Below are 20,445 nucleotides of genomic sequence, written 5' to 3' on the forward strand. Positions count from 1 at the left end.
TGTACTCTGTGACTCCATAAGATAGAAATGAGAGGAAGGGAGGGGGATGGGGAGAAGATGATTCAGTTGTGTGGTGTCAGACAGTGACCACTCTCTAATCTGTCATACTGGACATCCCCTCACTAATTGACAGCCTATGTCCACTACACACTTATTGACCAGTGGAATCAGGGATCAAGGCTTCTCCTGCCATTCATTTACTTTCCAAATATTTACAAATGTTGACCTGGAGGAATTGTTTTGTTTCCTCTGTCGGCCTGTTACTGGCATGTTTGTCTATTTTAGAATATCACAAATTGGACGGTTTTGTCAGAGACTAGTCTGCTTTTTGTATCAGGACTATGAATCAGTTCCCTTTGATCTGTGTAAATAAAACAGAGTTCCTGATGTCACATCTAATTTACTGGAAAAGAAACTCTCAAATTTTAAACTAAACATATCAATTTTCATTGTTTTTAAGATCATAATGGACCAGCAGGTACACCAGAAAAAATACAATGACTAAGTGTATCTGACTATAGCTTTGTGTTGTTGCTGAATAAATTCACCCTTCAAATAACTAGCTTTATACCAATAAAAACAATATGACACATCATCATATTCTGTCCAGGCCCTCTGTGGTCCAGGCTGTCTGTGGTCTTGGCCATATGTGGTCCAGGCCATCCTTGGTCCAGACCATCTGTGGTCCAGGCCATCCGTGGTCCAGACCATCTGTGGTCCAGGCCATCTGTGGTCCAGGCTGTCTGTGGTCCAGGCTGTCTGTGGTCCAGGCCATCTGTGGTCCAGGCCATCAGTGGTTCAGGCCATCAGTGGTCCAGACCATCTGTGGTCAAGACCATCCGTGGTCCAGGCCATTTGTGGTCCAGGCCGTCTGTGGTCGAGGCAACCTGTGGTCCAGGCCATCTGTGGTCCAGGCCATCCGTGGTCCAGGCCTTCCGTGGTCCAGGCCATCCGTGGTCCAGGCCATCCGTGGTCCAGGCCATCCAAACTGCATGATTAAGGGGTTATGACAGTTTTTACAACCTCTGGTTTTCAAAGTTAAATTGAAACCCACTTGGTGCTGTTGCCATAGGTTGGTATTCATAGGTTATCTGACCCGAAGGGTCAAGATGACCTATAGTCATTGTGCACTGTCCGTCACTGTGCATAAACTTTACATTTAAAATGCTACTAGTCAAAAAGTTCTCGATGGATTTTAACCAAATTTGGCCAGAAACATTCTTAGGGGAAGGGGAACAGATTAAGCCAAACCAACCCATGATTGTTACATTCAGACATTTAACAAACAAACAAAAAATAAAATTCTTTATCAATATAACCCAGTTTCTTCAACAATCCCTTTATTTAAGGAATTCCTTAACTTAAGTTCTTCATAGAAAAACATTAAAGAAGGCAAGAACAAAACCCTAATGAGCTTTCCTCAACTTCTGTAATGCTTTCCTATGGATAATTTCTAGCTAAGGAATTCCTAAAAGTTGTAGTGAATGTTGTTGAGACTGGGTTCAGGAAAGCTGTATTGAAAGGCTATTGTCAAGTAGTTTTTACATCCATATGTTATAAGACAATTCCTGTGTTGTTTCTATCTTGAAAGACTTCACCAAAATTTTGTTAAATCAAGACATGCCTTAAAGTTTATTAAATTTTGCTACAAACATACTCAACATCTGAAATTAAGTTGATGCTCATCCAAACGGTTTACAGATTTAGATCTCCACCAGGATTCAAAGGAATCTATAACATCTAGAACACTTCTGACGTTTAAGAATAGCACAAGTTTATTTCTGATTTTGTATATTTGCTTTATGACATATTACAGCACAATTGGACCAATGCAAAGATTCCTCCAAGATTCAATTTTCTGTTATACAATCTTATTTTAATGTGTTTATTTTCTATATTTTCCTGAAAACGTGATGAACTATGATTACATTGCAGTTTCTGTCCTGGTTTACTTTCGGTAGCTGTGTGTGTAGATCTACCTTGTTCTTTGCTTAATTTGATTTATCTTTTATAAAAGCCTGATATCAATTTCTCTTTCTTTATGTTGGGAGCGATCTCTATTTATATAGATATAATTGGGTCTTACAGCATAGCTATAAAAAGTTCTCTCTTCAATTTTTTATATCCTGTTCATAAAAAAACCTTTTGACAGATCACCAAGCAGTATGTAGCCATGTCTCGTGCTCACAAAAGCACATGTACCTATTCAATGTCGTAGCAATTGTCGTACATAATGTAGCATACACAATTATTATAGAAAATGCAAAGTCATATGCGATACCTGTACGATTACATTGATGGCTGACATTAATCTATCTATTGGTATAACTCAAGGCTGAAACTGAAATAAGAACAAAAATATCAAATTGAAATAAAGCTTTCCTTTCCATTCCATCTTACAAAGAAAATTAATTTTGTTCATTATATAGTTAGTGAACTCTATTCATTTTGAAAATGCTTACTTTTATCAACATAATCACGCAAAAACAGATCTTTCTTTAACGATGGTTTCTCAAGCAAAAAACAAAACTCTGACTATATGTCTTGGACAGGAGATATATAGAGTTATGATGTAGAACTCCCGGTTGGCAATGGAGTCCACAGATTTATAGAACTGTAATCCATTGTTTTAACTTAATGTTCTTTAGCTGGTGCTGTAGATTTTGTCTACATAATGGGTAAATGCATATGACACCAGCATCACATCAATGGAATGGCTGCAGTTGGGCTTTTCATGTGTAGATTTGATACTGGCTGGAAAAACACACTCTGGGGACTGGTAGATAAAACTTAAATCTGGGAAGCGTTGAGTTTCACACGCTTATTTTCACTCACTCCGAGATGGAAACTAAGATGAGGAACGTTGTTTAGTCCCGCCCACACCACCTCCTTGTTACTGTATTTGTAGTACTGTTGTAAATTGTTTAAAATTAAAATATATTAAAGGCGAAGATTTCCAACACCCTGTAGGTATTTCAAAAGGAGTAGATGTATTGGCAGAGGTGGCTAACACACGATAATCTAGCAGGGCTCCATTATCATTTACCAGCCAAAGGAAGACCAAAAGAAAGAGATTTGAAATGAAACAGAAAGTGTAATGGTCACCATGCATGGTTGCATATGAAACCCAGAGTTGTAGGACTGCATGTATTAGCTGATAAGTTAGACACCTTAACCACTTTGCCTTTGATACTGAGAGGTACATTAGACTATACTAACAATATAGAAACAGTAGAATGTCAGACATGTTCAGCAATTTCAGCCTTACTAGGGCCAGAGGTGGAGGGCTTTACAATGGAGGAATTTCAGCACATTGTACATCTGTATTATTCAGCCAACTTCACATCGTCCAAGAGGTCAAATATGATTCTTAATCAATAAAATTTAGGATTCAGAAAATTATCAAATGCTTTAATTAAAAAAGTAGGATAGAAAATATTTAAATTTCTATCTGAATTTGATTTAAATACCTGGTATAAGAATTGGGTTTTTAATGGAGTACCCTTCACATAACCTCATCCTCCTTTTCCACCTTCCTTCACAGACACTAGACCTGTTAGAGCACTTGGAAATTCAATTATGATTTAACACTTAAATGACTCGATCCGAATGAAATCTCACAACAATTTGATTACAACTTCTTGTGAATCGTAACTCTGGCTCTGTTCTCTATGAACTGTGATCTGTTACTGGAGAATCTGTGTAATAGCCCTATAGTGAAGACTTCAGTTCATTTAATTGGAAATGATCATAGAATTGTTTAAGTGGAAACATTCAAGATAGGAAAGAATTCAAAAATTTAAAATAAAAAAAAAGAAGAGATAGAAATGAAGGACTTTGACCTGATGTGTAATTCGGTGCCAATGGTTTGTGTAGCGATGATCTGTGTCTGGGTCATTCTTGGCATTAGCCAGGATCAGCAGTATTGTTAGTTGTGGGGAATTGTAAATCCCTGGATGATGATAAAGTCTGATAGAGACACCAGAAAATCACCTGTTACATGTAATAATACTCATAAAAAGGTTGGAAACCGTGCTGATTGGCAATTATTAACACACAACATTGTCTCATTGTTGTTTTACCGGGGATTTGGTGACCTGAAGGGCAGTGCTTTATTGTTGTTTTATGTAAAGTTTTGTGATCCTGGAGATCTGTTGATAATGGCTTTTAACTAATGAAATCTGTAACTATGACAGTGTTGTCATTATGTAAAGGTCTAACATATGCCATATTTGCATATTAAGTTAAGACTACAGGAAACCCTTTGTACGACAAACAAGCTAGCGATTCTGTATGGTAATGATCGATGCTTTATGTATGATCTGACGCTGCTCCCTTGCTGTTGGGGGCCACGGTGGCCGAGTGGTTACTCTCTCAGATACAGAGGTTTCCTAAAGCATATAAGGATTTGTTATTCTGTATTTGCATATTACAGAGTTATCTTCCTTTGTGGGTAGGTATTGATTATGATGTCATATATATAGATTGTGAGAGTTACGTACGCCATACTTTTCAGAAAACAGGGCATGAGTTTCGCTCACAAAATAATGACGTCACAATGATTACCTTTCTGTAAGGGAGTTTTAAACTCTGTAATATGCAAAGACTAAATAAAGATTGTAAATGGAAGTTTGCACTCATAAGATGACTGGCATAAGTATTTAAACAAGGTTTAAGGTAATAAGATATATGTTATGTTAATGAGGTTTCATATTTGTTAATGAGATTTTATTCATGTTAATGAGGTTTCATTTATGTTAATGAGGTTTCATTTATGTTAATGAGGTTTCATTTATGTTAATGATCGAGGTTTCATTTATGTTAATGAGGTTTCATTTATGTTAATGAGGTTTCATTTATGTTAATGATCGAGGTTTCATTTATGTTAATGAGGTTTCATTTATGTTAATGAGGTTTCATTTATGTTAATTATGTTCTCTGTATGTTAATGAAGATTATTTTATGTTAAAATAGGTTCTCTGTATGCAAATGATGTTTATTATATGTAAACAAGGTTTAATTTATGTGGATATATTTCTCTATTCAAGGTTTCCTCAATGTAAATGAGTTATTGTGTATGATAATATCAGGCTTTAGTTTTATAATAATGATGCTTGCTGTTATAACATTGTGAACATTTTAAAAAAATTAATGAAAGAATGTCTGATTAAATAATTTGAAATCAATTAATTTTTTTGATTTGGTTATCCTGACATGTTGATAAGATTCAAAAAGGTTTATATTGTAATGTAAAAAAGTACTATATAAGTTTCAGTGGAATCTATTTTGCCTGCGATCTGTACATGATGTTGTTTTTTCACTGCTACATATTCCCAACGGTTCCACTGTGAAGACTTTATGTATTTTCTCTGCAGATTTTGTGTCATTTTCATTAAATTTCTCTGCACTTCCCTTCAAGCTATTGATTTCATACAGATTTAAAAAGCATAAAGGCATCACATTGATTTCAATTTCATAAGGTGTTTTTTCTTTTGCATCACATAAGTTGGGAGTAAAAACACATTTTCCTGAAATGCCAAGAGCTCTCGTGGGATAGGGCTATCATTAAATGTCAAATGGCCACCATCTTGGATAGGGTTTCGGCTGAGGGATTGTTTTGTAATCAACCAAAGCATTATAGCGCGTCTGCTAACACCATTGTAGCCTAACAAACAGACAAACTCTATACATGTTGTACAGTACCAATTGGTTTTCAATATGTTTAGAGGGGGATGACAGGAATTCGAAAAACAAAATGTTAAAATTCTTTCGCAATTTAATCAGACAAATTCTGATATACGCTGCATGAAACACAAAGATTACAGTTCTATACAAATATTCAGAAGGATTACACATAGAGTGTACCTGCTGGTGACAATCGGTATTGGAAGACAAGCGTACACATGCCCCCGAGCTGTACAATTTACAGAGATATCTCCAATATACATGTAAAGTGTTTATCCTGGGGTTCAGCACCACAGCTGGACTACATTACATATGAAACTCAGTATGGGTGGAGCTAAAGTGATGCTTAGGTGTCTATTCTGTAAAGATTAGACTAATATGAAGAGGTCAGATCATATAGCAAACCATCAATGTATAGATTTATGTTCCAGTCATTCATGGTCCAATATATACTGTAGCTCATGCTTTGGTGTCTTTTGTACAAAAAATAGAATAGATATAGAGGTCACCATCATAGTTGAGGATAATGAGCAAACCATTAATGTGTATGGTAGATTTATATTCTAGTCATTCTTTCTTCAATAAAAAACTCATCTAGATTTTGCTATACATGTGCCTATATAAGAAGATACTGCAATTTTGGTAATAAATTAAGAATACCAAGTTTGGTTATGTATCTACAGTGGTCAGGAGGTGTAGTGGATATAAGCCCAAAGCCTGCCGCCCATAGTTTGATCCCCAGGTACAGATGTGAAAAGGACTGGGGTTACCTGCCAATTATATTTGTTTTCTCTGTATGATGATACTATCATATGTGGTAATCTCCTTCAAATTTTTTTACTGCATCAACATCCAATGGGAAATTTTCATTTGAAATTGTAAATTTGAAATGAAAATACAATTACACAGTAATGATAATGCTGTATGATATTAAAATCCATGCTAGAGCTGTAGGCTATGTATACACAAAGTCAAAATTACATCTACATCAATGGAGATGGTGTTGTCTTTTTTAGATGTTATCATGCAGTCCTATTGTCAGCGGAGATTTTGTGTGTAATTTTAGGCCAGGAGCTTGGGAAGCAATTGCATGTATGCAGAGAATTATGCTATATGCTGGGTAGAATTATATAAATATTAGCTAGGCTGGTGAAGGGCCATATAAACTTAATATGTCATGTGACATCTTACGGCTTTGGTTATCAGGATACAGCACGAAGGTTATTGTGTAATCTCGAAAACCATTTCTGACTTCATCAATCTGTTCTTGTCATGAGAAATCGTCATTATCATTTTTATATTCTCGATTAAAACTTTAAAGGTTCTTTGGTAGAGTGGCTCTCAATAAGCGGCCAAGTGAACCAATTTACAGATAAATGTTTACAGTGAGATATCAATTTTCAATTTATTTCTGCCAGTTTAATGACATTTGTACATGAACCTTTACATGTGGTTGAGGACAATTAAGGGGGTGCTTATAGCCTGAAGACAAAACAGACTATCAAGATTGATCAATAGGATTATTTAAGGTTTGGCGTGATGTTTATGATACTATATATCTATGAGTTGTTGTGTTACCTATAGGTTTGGTATTTTGATTGTACGGTCCGGCCGGGTGACATTTGGAATTATCAAAGATTTAGGGTTATCAATCTATAAAATAATGTTTGGGATTCTCAAAGTAAGGGACAATATTTTTTGGCATTATAGATATATGAAGTGGTATCAAATATTGTCAATGGGTATGATTATGTTTGAGATAATTGACAGTATATGAAACAGATTTTTGCAATTTCAAAATGGTCAATGTATAATGGATAAAGATTTAGGATTGGAAGTCAAATTGGAATAATATTTTGAATTGTAATAAATGATATCATGTTTTGAACTGTCAAAGTACAGAATTATTTTTAGGGTAGTCAGTGTTTTAAATCAAATTTTGAATGAAGGTATCCATATATGATATGATTGGATTCAATGTATTTTGGGGTACACTTAATAACCCCATAGATCCATGTTTAATGTCCTAAGATCCGATAAAAAAATGTGAGAGTCCATGATATCTCTAGTGCACTCTCACCTAAAGTAAAGAATCCATGTACTAGGCTGGATTTAAAGACATATAGAAATTAATTGTATTGTCAATAATATCACATTTGAAATTAATTGTCAGAGTAATCTACCTATAGTATAATGAACTTGCTTATTGTATGCATGGAAGAATATCTAAAATAATTGTCAAAATAAGAGTAAATGTTTATAATTCAAAGATGAAAGTGTTGATTGTAAAAGTGATCCATGATTTTAAGATTTATTAATATGTGAAACAATATTTCAAAATATTTCAAAATCATATATTAACTTGTTGGGTTGTATTATGTTAAGACTATTATGTTACCTTTGGATAAAGGAGCATTTACAATAATCTGTTAAAGATGTTTGCATCGAGAGTCAATTTTGTTTTAACACCAATCCATCGAGAGTCAATGTTGTCTAAACACTAATCCAGCGAGAGTCAATTTTGTCTTAACACCAATTCATCTAGATTCAATTTTGTCTAAACACCAATCCAGCGAGAGTCAATTTTGTCTAAACACCAATCCATCGATAGTCAATTTTGTATAAACACCAATTCATCTAGAGTCAATTTTGTCTAAACACCAATCCAGCGAGAGTCAATTTTGTCTAAACACCAATCCATTGATAGTCAATTTTGTATAAACACCAATCCAGCAAGAGTCAATTTTGTCTTAACACCAATCCATCGAGAGTCAATGTTGTCTAAACACCAATTCATCGAGAGTCAATTTTGTCTAAACACCAATCCAGCAAGAGTCAATTTTGTCTTAACACCAATCCATCGAGAGTCAATTTTGTCTAAACACCAATCCAGCGAGAGTCAATTTTGTCTAAACACCAATCCATCGAGAGTCAATTTTGTCTAAACACCAATCCATCGAGAGTCAATTTTGTCTAAACACCAATCCATCGAGAGTCAATTTTGTCTAAACACCAATCCAGCGAGAGTCAATTTTGTCTTAACACCAATCCAGCGAGAGTCAATGTTGTCTAAACACCAATTCATCTAGAGTCAATTTTGTATAAACACCAATCCAGCAAGAATCAATTTTGTCTTAACACCAATCCATCGAAAGTCAATCAATGTTGTCTAAACACCAATTCATCGAGAGTCAATTTTGTCTAAACACCAATCCATCGAGAGTCAATTTGTCTAAACACCAATCCAGCGAGAGTCAATTTTGTCTTAACACCAAACCATCAAGAGTCAATTTGTCTAAACACCAATCCAGCAAGTCAATTTTGTCTTAATACCAATCCAGCAAGAGTCATGCAATTTTGTCTTAACACCAATCCAGCGAGAGTCAATGTTGTCTAAATACCAATCCATCGATAGTCAATTTTGTATAAACACCAATCCAGCAAGAGTCAATGTTGTCTAAACACCAATTCATCGAGAGTCAATTTTGTCTAAACACCAATCCAGCAAGAGTCAATTTTGTCTTAACACCAATCCAGCGAGAGTCAATTTTGTCTAAACACCAATCCAGCGAGAGTCAATTTTGTTTTAACACCAATCCAGCGAGAGTCAATTTTGTCTTAACACCAATCCAGTGAGAGTCAATTTTGTTTTAACACCAATCCAGGGAGAGTCAATTTTGTCTTAACACCAATTCATCGCGAGTCAATTTTGTCTAAATATTAATCCTTAGTCCCACTCCCTTCTATAGAGGATGACAACACCCAACAAGGGAGCACATGTTCTGGGACCTCGACCATTCTCTATACTTCATTCTCAAGGTCTGATTGGTGGTGTCTACTGCATTAAGTAAATCTATAATAACATGCAGTTAAAGATATAGACTACCTGGGAAAAATAATGACTTCAGACACAAAAAGAATTATGCAAACTTTAAAACTTTTTTGCATGCCAAATGGTTACTTTTAAGATTATGAAAGAAACAATTTGATTGATCTTCTTGAAAGATCTTCAGAACAGAATGCCTTATGAGATGTTGTCAAGGCGATAAGATAATTTAAGGATTTGTATTTAAATTTATTTGTGGCAACAAGTGCCCTATTCATTAAAGTATTTTGATAGTATGATCACTGTGACACATTAATGATTTTTCTGCAGCAATGGAAATATTTTCTTTTGTCACTTAAGTAATAGTTTATCTATGTCATATTTATGACACACCATATATGTAATAATAAAATTCTTAAGCAATAAAGAACAGCTCAGGTGTTAACCACAGTTGGATTGATAACGGACAAATAAAATTTATATAGAAGATCAGCATCATTCAAATTTAAACAAAAAGGGAATATTTTGTAATTAAGGAAAAGAGAAATGTATTTCATATGGTTAATTCTATATAAATTATGTTTTTTGTTGCTTATTCAGTTTAGTTTCCATGTGTCAAACTGTTCTTTTTCTATCTTCCAGGAGCCATCTTTGTTTGCTGTTGCTAAGTTACTGGAGACTGGCTTGGTGAATTTGGCTCGGGTAGAAGTGTTATGGCGGCCGGTTACAGCTCACCTACTCGAGGTAGGAACTCAATATTTACAATCTACTTCTTTGAAACTGGGAATAAGTTTGAATAATGTCATTCTTCAAAAATCTTTGTTACAATCAGTTAAGATATGGCATTGTGTTACTTTGCAAATTCCAAACTATTTTGGATAATAATGTTAAAAGATGAATTGAGCTTTGACCAGTTTCAATGAAGAGATTTTCGATCAAAGAAATGCCCATCATTTTAGTGATGTTAGGATTTACCATGCTAGGAAGGTTTAAGTTTTTTTGAAGACAGGTTAGGTTTACCGATGGGATGAAAACTGAAGGAATACTCTACCAGGCATATAGTCCCAGAGATCTACCAGCAGACACACAGTAAGGGTGCAAGGGAGATAACTCAGTTAGGTCAAAGATATCTACTGGCCAGCACAAAAGGAAGGATTCAAGGCAGATAATGCAGCCTGGACCTAGATATCTACTGGCCGACGCAAGAAAAATAATTCAAGGACGACTACTACAGCCCAGAAGTGATTGATGCCCTAGCTGAGAAGAATGGGTGAGTTCAGCTGAGTAATTCAAATACATTCAAAAGATTTTATCCAACGAATAACCTTTATATATATATATACACATATTTATATGCTGGTATGATGCAAAGTAAAGGTGAGTTATTTCATGTTAACATCGATGTCTGTCCCATCCTGTCTGTAAGTTATACATATAATCATCTTGTTAGACCATATAACATTCTGTCCAGTGAATCAATATCATTTGGGAGGCAGTACATAATAGTTTTGTGTCGCCTGCAACACAAGGGTGACACTAATTAAGGTGTCACTATGTCGTCGTCGTCTTTGGTAACTTAAGTATTTAAGGTGTCACTATGTCGTCGTCGTCTTTGGTAACTTAAGTATTTATTGTCCGATTTCCACCAAATTTGGTGTATTGCTTTATATCAATGTGATCTTGAATGAATTTGATAATTAGTCAAAATCTGTCAATATTTGCAAGAGTTATGGGAATTGATAACTTCACCTAATTATTAACAATATTTTCAACTGTAAATAACTATTTTTTGTGATGCTCTGCAGGCGACATATCCACTTCTGTGGAATTCTGGTGTGAGTTATGTCCCATCGTAAAATATATTGATCCTGTTTTAAAAGTCATGACCCTTGTGACCTATACAGATGTGATGAGGAAGGTTTCAGAGTTGTCTTTATGTCTTTTTGAAAATTAGTTGTGCCCTTTTGAGTGTGCTATATAATGATAACCTTTCCTAAACAGAGTTATGTCCCCTTATTGTCTATCTTAGGTTGTGAATTGTTGGATTATGAGGAACAATGGTGATGAGGTACATTCTGATATTCTGTGGTCACTGTCATCTATTAGATTAGCCTTAAGTGTCAAGAACCTTGGTCAAATCTTTGACCAGAACATCCTTTACTTTGGCCATACACAGAACTTATTGCTGTCTGACTTATAAAATTACAGCTGATTTGTCAATGTCTGTCACTTAATCTTCAGTTTATAGTTGAGGATTTAGTTATTTAATTAGCACCTACAGTCTCATGCATTTTGTGGTAGTTGGAATGGCTGGTAGACCACAAAAGTAACGTAACCCTACAAACATCTTCACTTTAATGGTGTTAAGGTGATGTCATTGTTCTAGTCATCTCACGACCATTAGAAAAAGCTTTTAGGCAAAAGTTCAATGAAATATATCAACATCAATGGAAATAGACATTTCCTCTTGTAAAAATTGACAATGGGGCCAAGGACGTTTTAGTTTACTTATCTGCTATAGTGCTTGAAGAACCTTTTAGTTGGCCATCAAAATGTAAAATGACGAGTGTTACAAGAGGGAATCCGACAATCTTACTAGATTGTCTGAGTCCTGAGTCCTAATCCCCTGTAGGCTGGCTCAGATTAATCATAACTCCACAGATAGCTGGTATTATCTGGGTACATAGGCACCCCCTGTTATACTCTGGACTTTGGTCAATGGGTACGATTCATCATATAGATTATGCATATAATAAGAGGCAAAAATATTCACACCATTTGTAGATGGTGATTTAATGGTTAACATATTTTCCGTTTTGGACAGAGAATATTTTGTTTCTCATGAAATCGGGCAGTACCAGCTACAGTCAGACCTGTCTATAAAAACCACCCAGAGGACAAAAAAAAATCTTACAGTAGAGCTCTTTTTACAAAGGTCAAATAATGTTGTCTTATTAAGCAAGTGGTCTTTATACAGAGGTAAAATTGGGTAATAAATGGCTGTTTCAGCCATAAGACAGTGGTCTTATTTAACAAGTGACAGAGATTATCCCTAAGACATAGTTTATTATCTATCTACCTAACTTAGCTGTTAAACATCTTGAGATAATGAAATAGAAGGTGTCCAGTAACCCTCTGTTTGTGAGGCTAACATCTGATGTAACACATACCTATAGAGAGGCCAATGTTACTTAGAACTAAACGAGGTGTCGGCACTTAGTCTGATGGTGATGCCACTGTTGATTAGTCCCCGATTAGCTGACCATTCCTACCTCCTAATGTAGTGTTTATGAGATTCCATCTGACAGTATGTTATAAGATGGTTGGACTGCTTGCCAGTGTATGTATTAGCTAATGCACCGTTCCTGATATTGTTTCTGTAAATGTTGATGATAATTTACCTGTCAGGTCCTATACCACACACATTGTTACTCCCTTGTACAATGGAAGTGTATGTATCTGTTCCTTGTAACTTGTAGGTTATTAAGAGAATTACCATACAGCACTGAAAAAAATCTCTTTCAAATTCCATATATATGCTCCCCTTCAAGTGCGCTGTAATACATACTGCATTTTTGGACTGAACCAGATTCAAAATGGCCGATAGACAGCCATCTTAAATTTTTACATTTGAGTGCTCAGAAAATGCTGAAGGATCTCTTCTGTACTCTAAGCATAGAGAAGGGTATCACTGGCATCTGATGGTTATTCAACTGTGGAGTGAAAAGCCAAATAATATGGTGTATGAAAAAAAAAAAAAAGAAAAAAATTGTATTTCATTTTTGATAAAAATCCTTAAAGCACTAGTAAATGACATCTGCCTGTTTTACTTGTCCACTATGACTGGCTGACTATAGCTGTATGTATCATTGGGGATGTTCATTTTCACATCAAACAAAGAATCATTTTAAACACATTTCCAATACTGAGGTGTATAGATAGAAATTGTTTAGCTGATGCGTTCAACTCTTGTCTGGGGAATTATCGCATGCATTAAAATCAAATAACATGCTATATTTGAAAGTATTCCCACCGATTCCATGCATGGCCAGCAAAATTTCAAGATTTTTTTTCTTCAAATTTTTCATTAAATGTTATATGAAATAAACACTCTTTTAATATCTTTTGTATGTATATATAGATATCTCCTGATATATATTTCAAATCACATTCTGTTTTATAACATTGCCAGTGTTATTAACTCCCCTGATCTGGTTACTGTATGTAAGACGCTATATTGGAGTGGACAGATTTATAATGGTATTGTGTGGGCTGATATTATAAAATTTGAGCTGATGATACTGTCATTTAAATCAGGTAGCTTATAAGAAAGCTTATAAGAAAGCTTTAATTTTAAAGAACTTGGGATGTGGGTAGATCAGTACAGTTGATATGGTTACGTAGTCGGATAAGCTATTTCTGCTGTAAGCTGATCTCATATTGCCTGATATATTCATAAAGGCTTAGTGTGACATGAACTATAACAAAGATGTAGTTGAGTGACAAAGATTACCATGACATAGCCTCACTTTGACATAGCCTCACTTTAACATAGCCTCACTTTGAGGTAGCCACACTGTGACAATGACTACCATATGACTTAGCCTCACTATGACATACCTAACCTCACTTTAATATAGCCTCACTTTGAGGTAACCAAACTGTGCAAAAGATTACCATGACATAGCCTCACTTTGACATAGCCTCACTTTAACATAGCCTCACTTTAACAAAGCCTCACTTTGAGGTAGCCACACTGTGACAATGACTACCATGACATAGCCTCACTGTGACATACCTAACCTCACTTTAACATAGCCTCACTTTGAGGTAACCAAACTGTGACAATGACTACCATGACATAGCCTCACTGTGACATACCTAACTTCACTTTAACATAGCCTCACTTTGAGGTAACCAAACTGTGACAATGACTACCATGACATAGCCTCACTGTGAAATACCTAACCTCAATTTAACATAGCCTCACTTTGAGGTAACCAAACTGTGACAAAGATTACCATGACATAGCCTCACTTTGACATAGCCTCAATTTAACATAGCCTCACTTTGAGGTAGCCACACTGTGAAAAAGATTACAATGACATATGGTCTCACTTTGCCATTGCCTCTGTGCCAAATTTTTTATGGAATGTCATCACAGTGGCATATATAATCACTGGGATAAAGACTCACTGTGACTGTAAGTGCACTGTGACATAGCCTCACTGTGACATAGCCTCACAGTTACAATAGCTTTACTTTAAAATAACCTCACTGTGACATGAACTCACTGTGACATAGCTTCACTGTGACATAGTCACACTTTAAAATAACCTAAATAACCTGACTGTGAAGTGAACTCACTGTGACATAGCTTCACTGTGACATAGTCACACTTTAAAATAATCTCACTGTGATATGAACTCACTGTGACATAGCTTCACTGTGACATAGTCACACTTTAAAATAATCTCACTGTGATATGAACTCACTGTGACATAGCTTCACTGTGACATAGTCACACTTTAAAATAACCTCACTGTGACATGAACTCACTGTGACATAGCTTCACTGGGACAATAGCCTCACGTTAACACAGCCTCACTGTGACAATAGCCTCACTGTGACAGTCACACTTTAAAATAACCTGACTGTGAAGTGAACTCACTGTGACATAGCTTCACTGTGACATAGTCACACTTTAAAATAATCTCACTGTGATATGAACTCACTGTGACATAGCTTCACTGTGACATAGTCACACTTTAAAATAATCTCACTGTGATATGAACTCACTGTGACATAGCTTCACTGTGACATAGTCACACTTTAAAATAACCTCACTGTGACATGAACTCACTGTGACATAGCTTCACTGGGACAATAGCCTCACGTTAACACAGCCTCACTGTGACAATAGCCTCACTGTGACAATCACACTTTAAAATAACCTGACTGTGAAGTGAACTCACTGTGACATAGCCTCACTGTGACAACAGCCTCACTTTAACATAGCCTTACTGTGACATAGATTCATTGTGACATAGCCTCACTTTGAATATCCTAAGCCTCACTGTGACATATGTATAGCTTCACTGTGGCAAGATATAGCGGCATTGTGAGTGAAATGATATGAAAAAGTGTAAGATAATTCCCATGACTGATATTTTGACAGTGTTTGTTGATGACACTAAATTTTATTGTATGTTATCTCTGTACATGTATTTTATAAAGGGAAACACCAGACAGCTAGGTCATTTTAGCAGATACAACATTAAGTCCTTATCAGACTATAAATAAAGTACGGTTTAGCTGTGTGATTCCATTACTAGACACTCCTATTTCCGGATTCCTGGATTCTGTATCTACTGGTAATAAAAAACGAATTCTCAGAGTTGTGAAAAATTGTCAAATGACTGTGATATGTTCCTGTAGTCAAAAAGCATCTAAAGAGGTCAGGGAAACAGCTGCTGTATTGTGATCTCAGGTTTGGTGTTGGCTGCTGCAGTATACGTTATCATTTGTCAGATTCATGTCCAAACAGCAGCACTTTTTACATCTATTGTTTTCTTCACAATTACATTTCTTTATCTTTAGAGTTTTCCTATCATATATTTGTTTTTTCGTGCCTTTTGATAAAGCCAAACCTCTTAATTTTCCTGAAATTTCCTGCTAGAGAACAAATATGATGCTTTGAGAATCGGTATTAGGGCGTCACCTGATGTCTAGAGGATTAGAACCATGGAGTTGTTAACAGGACGGACATCAAGGAAACCTAAGATACTATATACAACAGTGACCTCTTACTAACAGTAAAAGTATAGATGATATTTTGTATACTGATTAATATACTGTAAAAGTGAGTGTTGACTTGCAATTTCTCTGTTGAAACATTTTACGATGATATTAATTTCGGTATCAATGCACCTGTTAATTAGTTGCATCATATACAAACCAATTATGATATGGAGGAGTAATTTTATGGCGCTTGTTATTGATAATTGTCCTTTGTATAAATAACCATGGCACTTGTGTAAATGTTTACAGCAGATCAATAAAAGAGGGTGCTGTAATTGTCAAAAACCAATTATGTTCTAGAATTATGTAAACCAACTGCTTTTTGCGGCGACTTAACTTCGTTTTTTTTTTCTGTCGAACGACTTATTCATGACAATTTAATTCCGCGAACTAGGCTCTAATGATTCAAGAAATCTTTTGCAGCAATTAATTTTTGTGATATCTTTTAGGCTTGTGTTATCCACTTTACCCATTTTACAAAGGTACAAACAGGAAACACTATACAAAAGAGTACCTGTAGATAATGATTTGAATTATATACAGAGAAAACCAAAGTCACAAGATTTGTAATTGAAGGTTTGACAATTATGATATGAGATAGTAATACTTTTGTATTATTTTTTGTAATATCTGAATTGCAATAGAATTGGCCTCTTTGATGTGATTAGAGAAACATTGAATTAAATGTCATAGCATTAAAATGTTTAAGAATTGTTCTTTCTTCATTACCTGATTTAATGTAACTTTGTGGCCAGACGTACCAGAGAAGGATGTCCCTTATCTTACTCCACTGCTTCCTATAAATACAAAGATCATTTCCTCTTCCAGGAATTCAAGCTTCTCTGACACAAGAATTGACTTGTTCACCCCTGAAGACACACGTAGGCTCATCTTAATCAAAGACTATACCAGTCAACCTAATTTGTAGATATTTCTCTGGTCTTCATGCAGGTACAAGCAGCATCTCAAAAGCTGTCATAAATTCTACAGATGCTATAAAATGATCTTAAGAGCTTGCTGATGTGGAAGTCATGTAAAGATATTCAAATTACCAAAGCAACATTGAATTGAAAAAAGCTAACTTACATACATACACAAAAATGTGAGTGGTTCCTTCCAAAAAAATTGATTTTGCTGGAAGGAACTGCTGAGTGGTTCAAACTCCCGACATATTACCACAAGTCCTTCACCCTTTGTTGTTAGTTCAAATCTCATGTGAGGCAGTTGCTTTAAATTGACCTATGTTGGTCAATGGTTTTTCTCCAGGTACTCTGGTTTTTCTCCAGCAACAATCCTGGCAAGTCCCTGAATGACCATGGATGATAATAGAATATAAAAACTAAGAAAGTCAAACGAAAACCAAAACTGAAGTTTACATGCATGTAAGAGTCAAGTGCTTTAGCCCTTTATGCCATTTGAGAAATATTGGTATTCTACAGCAAAAGTGAAAGGTCAGCGCACGGTTGTGTGTCAGAGAGAGTTCAAACTGTTATACAAACACTTGATTGGATGGCCAGAACGTCCTCTAGTCACTCACGGACTGTAACTTATCATGCTCCCGGGTACACAGCCATGTTTGGTGTACTTTACTCTCCATGTGGAGATGTTTGTTAATTGACAAGTTGTCATCGATGAGGATGTCTTTTCATCATACTGAAGTAACTAAATCTCATTGTACAGGTTTATAAAGATTCAGCTCGCCAGTGTCTACTGCCTAACCATAAAAGGAAGGCTCACCAGTGTCTATTGCCTAACCATAAAAGGAAGGCTCGCCAGTATCTACTGCCTAACCATAAAAGGAAGGCTCGCCAGTGTCTACTGCCTAACAATAAAAGGAAGGCTCACCAGTGTCTATTGCCTAACCTTAAAAGGAAGGCTCGCCAGTGTCTACTGCCTAACCATAAAAGGAAGGCTCGCCAGTGTCTACTGCCTAACCATAAAAGGAAGGCTCGCCAGTGTCTACTGCCTAACCTTAAAAGGAAGGCTCGCCAGTGTCTACTTCCTAACCATAAAAGGAAGGCTCGCCAGTGTCTATTGCCTAACCTGAAAAGGAACGCTCACCAGTGTCTATTGCCTAACCTGAAAAGGAACGCTCACCAGTATCTACTGCCTAACCTTAAAAGGAAGGCTCGCCAGTGTCTACTGCCTAACCTTAAAAGGAATTAAGGCTCGCCAGTGTCTACTGCCTAACCTTAAAAGGAAGGCTCGCCAGTGTCTACTGCCTAACCATAAAAGGAAGGCTCGCCAGTGTCTACTGCCTAACCTTAAAAGGAAGGCTCGCCAGTGTCTACTGCCTAACCATAAAAGGAAGGCTTGCCAGTATCTACCGCCTAACCTTAAAAGGAAGGCTCGCCAGTGTCTACTGCCTAACCATAAAAGGAAGGCTCACCAGTGTCTACTGCCTAACCATAAAAGGAAGGCTCGCCAGTGTCTACTGCCTAACCATAAAAGGAAGGCTCGCCAGTGTCTACTGCCTAACCTTAAAAGGAAGGCTCGCCAGTGTCTACTGCCTAACCTTAAAAGGATGGCTCGCCAGTGTCTACTGTCTTACCTTAAAAGTAAGGCTCGCCAGTGTCTACTGCCTAACCATAAAAGGAAGGCTCGCCAGTATCTACTGCCTAACCATAAAAGGAAGGCTTGCCAGTGTCTACTGCCTAACCATAAAAGGAAGGCTCGCCAGTGTCTACTGCCTAACCATAAAAGGAAGGCTCGCCAGTATCTACTGCCTAACCATAAAAGGAAGGCTTGCCAGTGTCTACTGCCTAACCATAAAAGGAAGGCTCGCCAGTGTCTACTGCCTAACCTTAAAAGGAAGGCTCGCCAGTGTCTACTGCCTAACCTTAAAAGGAAGGCTCGCCAGTGTCTACTGCCTAACCTTAAAAGGGAGGCTCGCCAGTGTCTACTGCCTAACCTTAAAAGGAAGGCTCGCCAGTGTCTACTGCCTAACCATAAAAGGAAGGCTCGCCAGTGTCTACTGCCTAACCTTAAAAGGAAGGCTCGCCAGTGTCTACTGCCTAACCATAAAAGGAAGGCTCGCCAGTGTCTACTGCCTAACCTTAAAAGGAAGGCTCGCCAGTGTCTACTGCCTAACCATAAAAGGAAGGCTCGCCAGTGTCTACTGCCTAACCTTAAAAGGAAGGCTCGCCAGTGTCTACTGCCTAACCATAAAAGGAAGGCTCGCCAGTGTCTACTGCCTAACCTTAAAAGGAAGGCTCGCCAGTGTCTACTGCCTAACCATAAAAGGAAGGCTCGCCAGTGTCTACTGCCTAACCATAAAAGGAAGGCTCGCCAGTGTCTACTGCCTAACCATAAAAGGAAGGCTCGCCAGTGTCTACTGCCTAACCATAAAAGGAAGGCAGTCAGGGATACAAAGTGCTTGCTTTTGCTTATGTTTCAGCATAAGTGTTGATCAGAATTGAATTGGACACAGGAAAATTTAATATCTTCAGAATTTTTTTTCTTTACAAAACTACAAAATGTTTGCTCTATTAATTTGATATATCAGATTCATTGTATTACATTCAGTACATTTATAATCACCAGATATTGTGGACCCTTTTTAAGCTTAATTGCCAAAGCCTACCATATTTACTGTAATTAGTACCCAGGGTGCTGAAAATTTATAATAAAGGATGTGCTTATTAGGTAACGAAAATGAAAGTTGTGAAAGAAATTCTTCTAAGAAAAATGTCAGTCATATTTGATCTTTTTCTGTACTCATGATACATTAATTTGTTGCAGTAGGTGGTGGGGGGGGGGGGGGATTTAAAGAGCGGAAGGGGAATGCGGATGGCCTGGCAATGTGGCACCATGTTACAAATTTGTCTTTCACATTCTGACCACCAAACCCTAAGTTATTTGTAAGATTTTCTCAGCAGAATTCTAATACTGGATTATCTCTCCCTAGTTTGAAAATTGGAATCAGACATATGTCGCCGAGACAAAAATTGTCCAGCCAAGTTTTATTGATGGCCACTCCACTCTGTTCCCAGGATAACCTGCCTGACCCCACATGGATATCTATCTGCATGCTTCAATCCATGCAAGCATACAAGCCTGATAAATACAGCGGTTTGAGAGGATAAAGTATGTTTTACCATCGACCAATCCCACCTTCCGATGATGTCACAAAC

At 36.6% G+C, this 20,445-nt stretch overlaps 1 protein-coding gene across 3 annotated transcripts in view; it reads left to right on the plus strand.

The window, feature by feature from the left end:
- The window catches only part of LOC138336414 (protein MON2 homolog), a 576,914-nt gene that overhangs the window by 217,310 nt on the left and 339,159 nt on the right, over positions 1-20,445 (plus strand). For all 3 annotated transcript variants that reach the window (XM_069285900.1, XM_069285901.1, XM_069285902.1), the window contains one exon: positions 10,154-10,255. In XM_069285900.1, the coding sequence (XP_069142001.1) occupies positions 10,154-10,255 (102 nt within the window). The remainder of the gene's footprint in view (positions 1-10,153; positions 10,256-20,445) is intronic.

This window comes from Argopecten irradians, chromosome 12, assembly GCF_041381155.1.
Source record: "Argopecten irradians isolate NY chromosome 12, Ai_NY, whole genome shotgun sequence".
Taxonomy (NCBI): domain Eukaryota; kingdom Metazoa; phylum Mollusca; class Bivalvia; order Pectinida; family Pectinidae; genus Argopecten; species Argopecten irradians.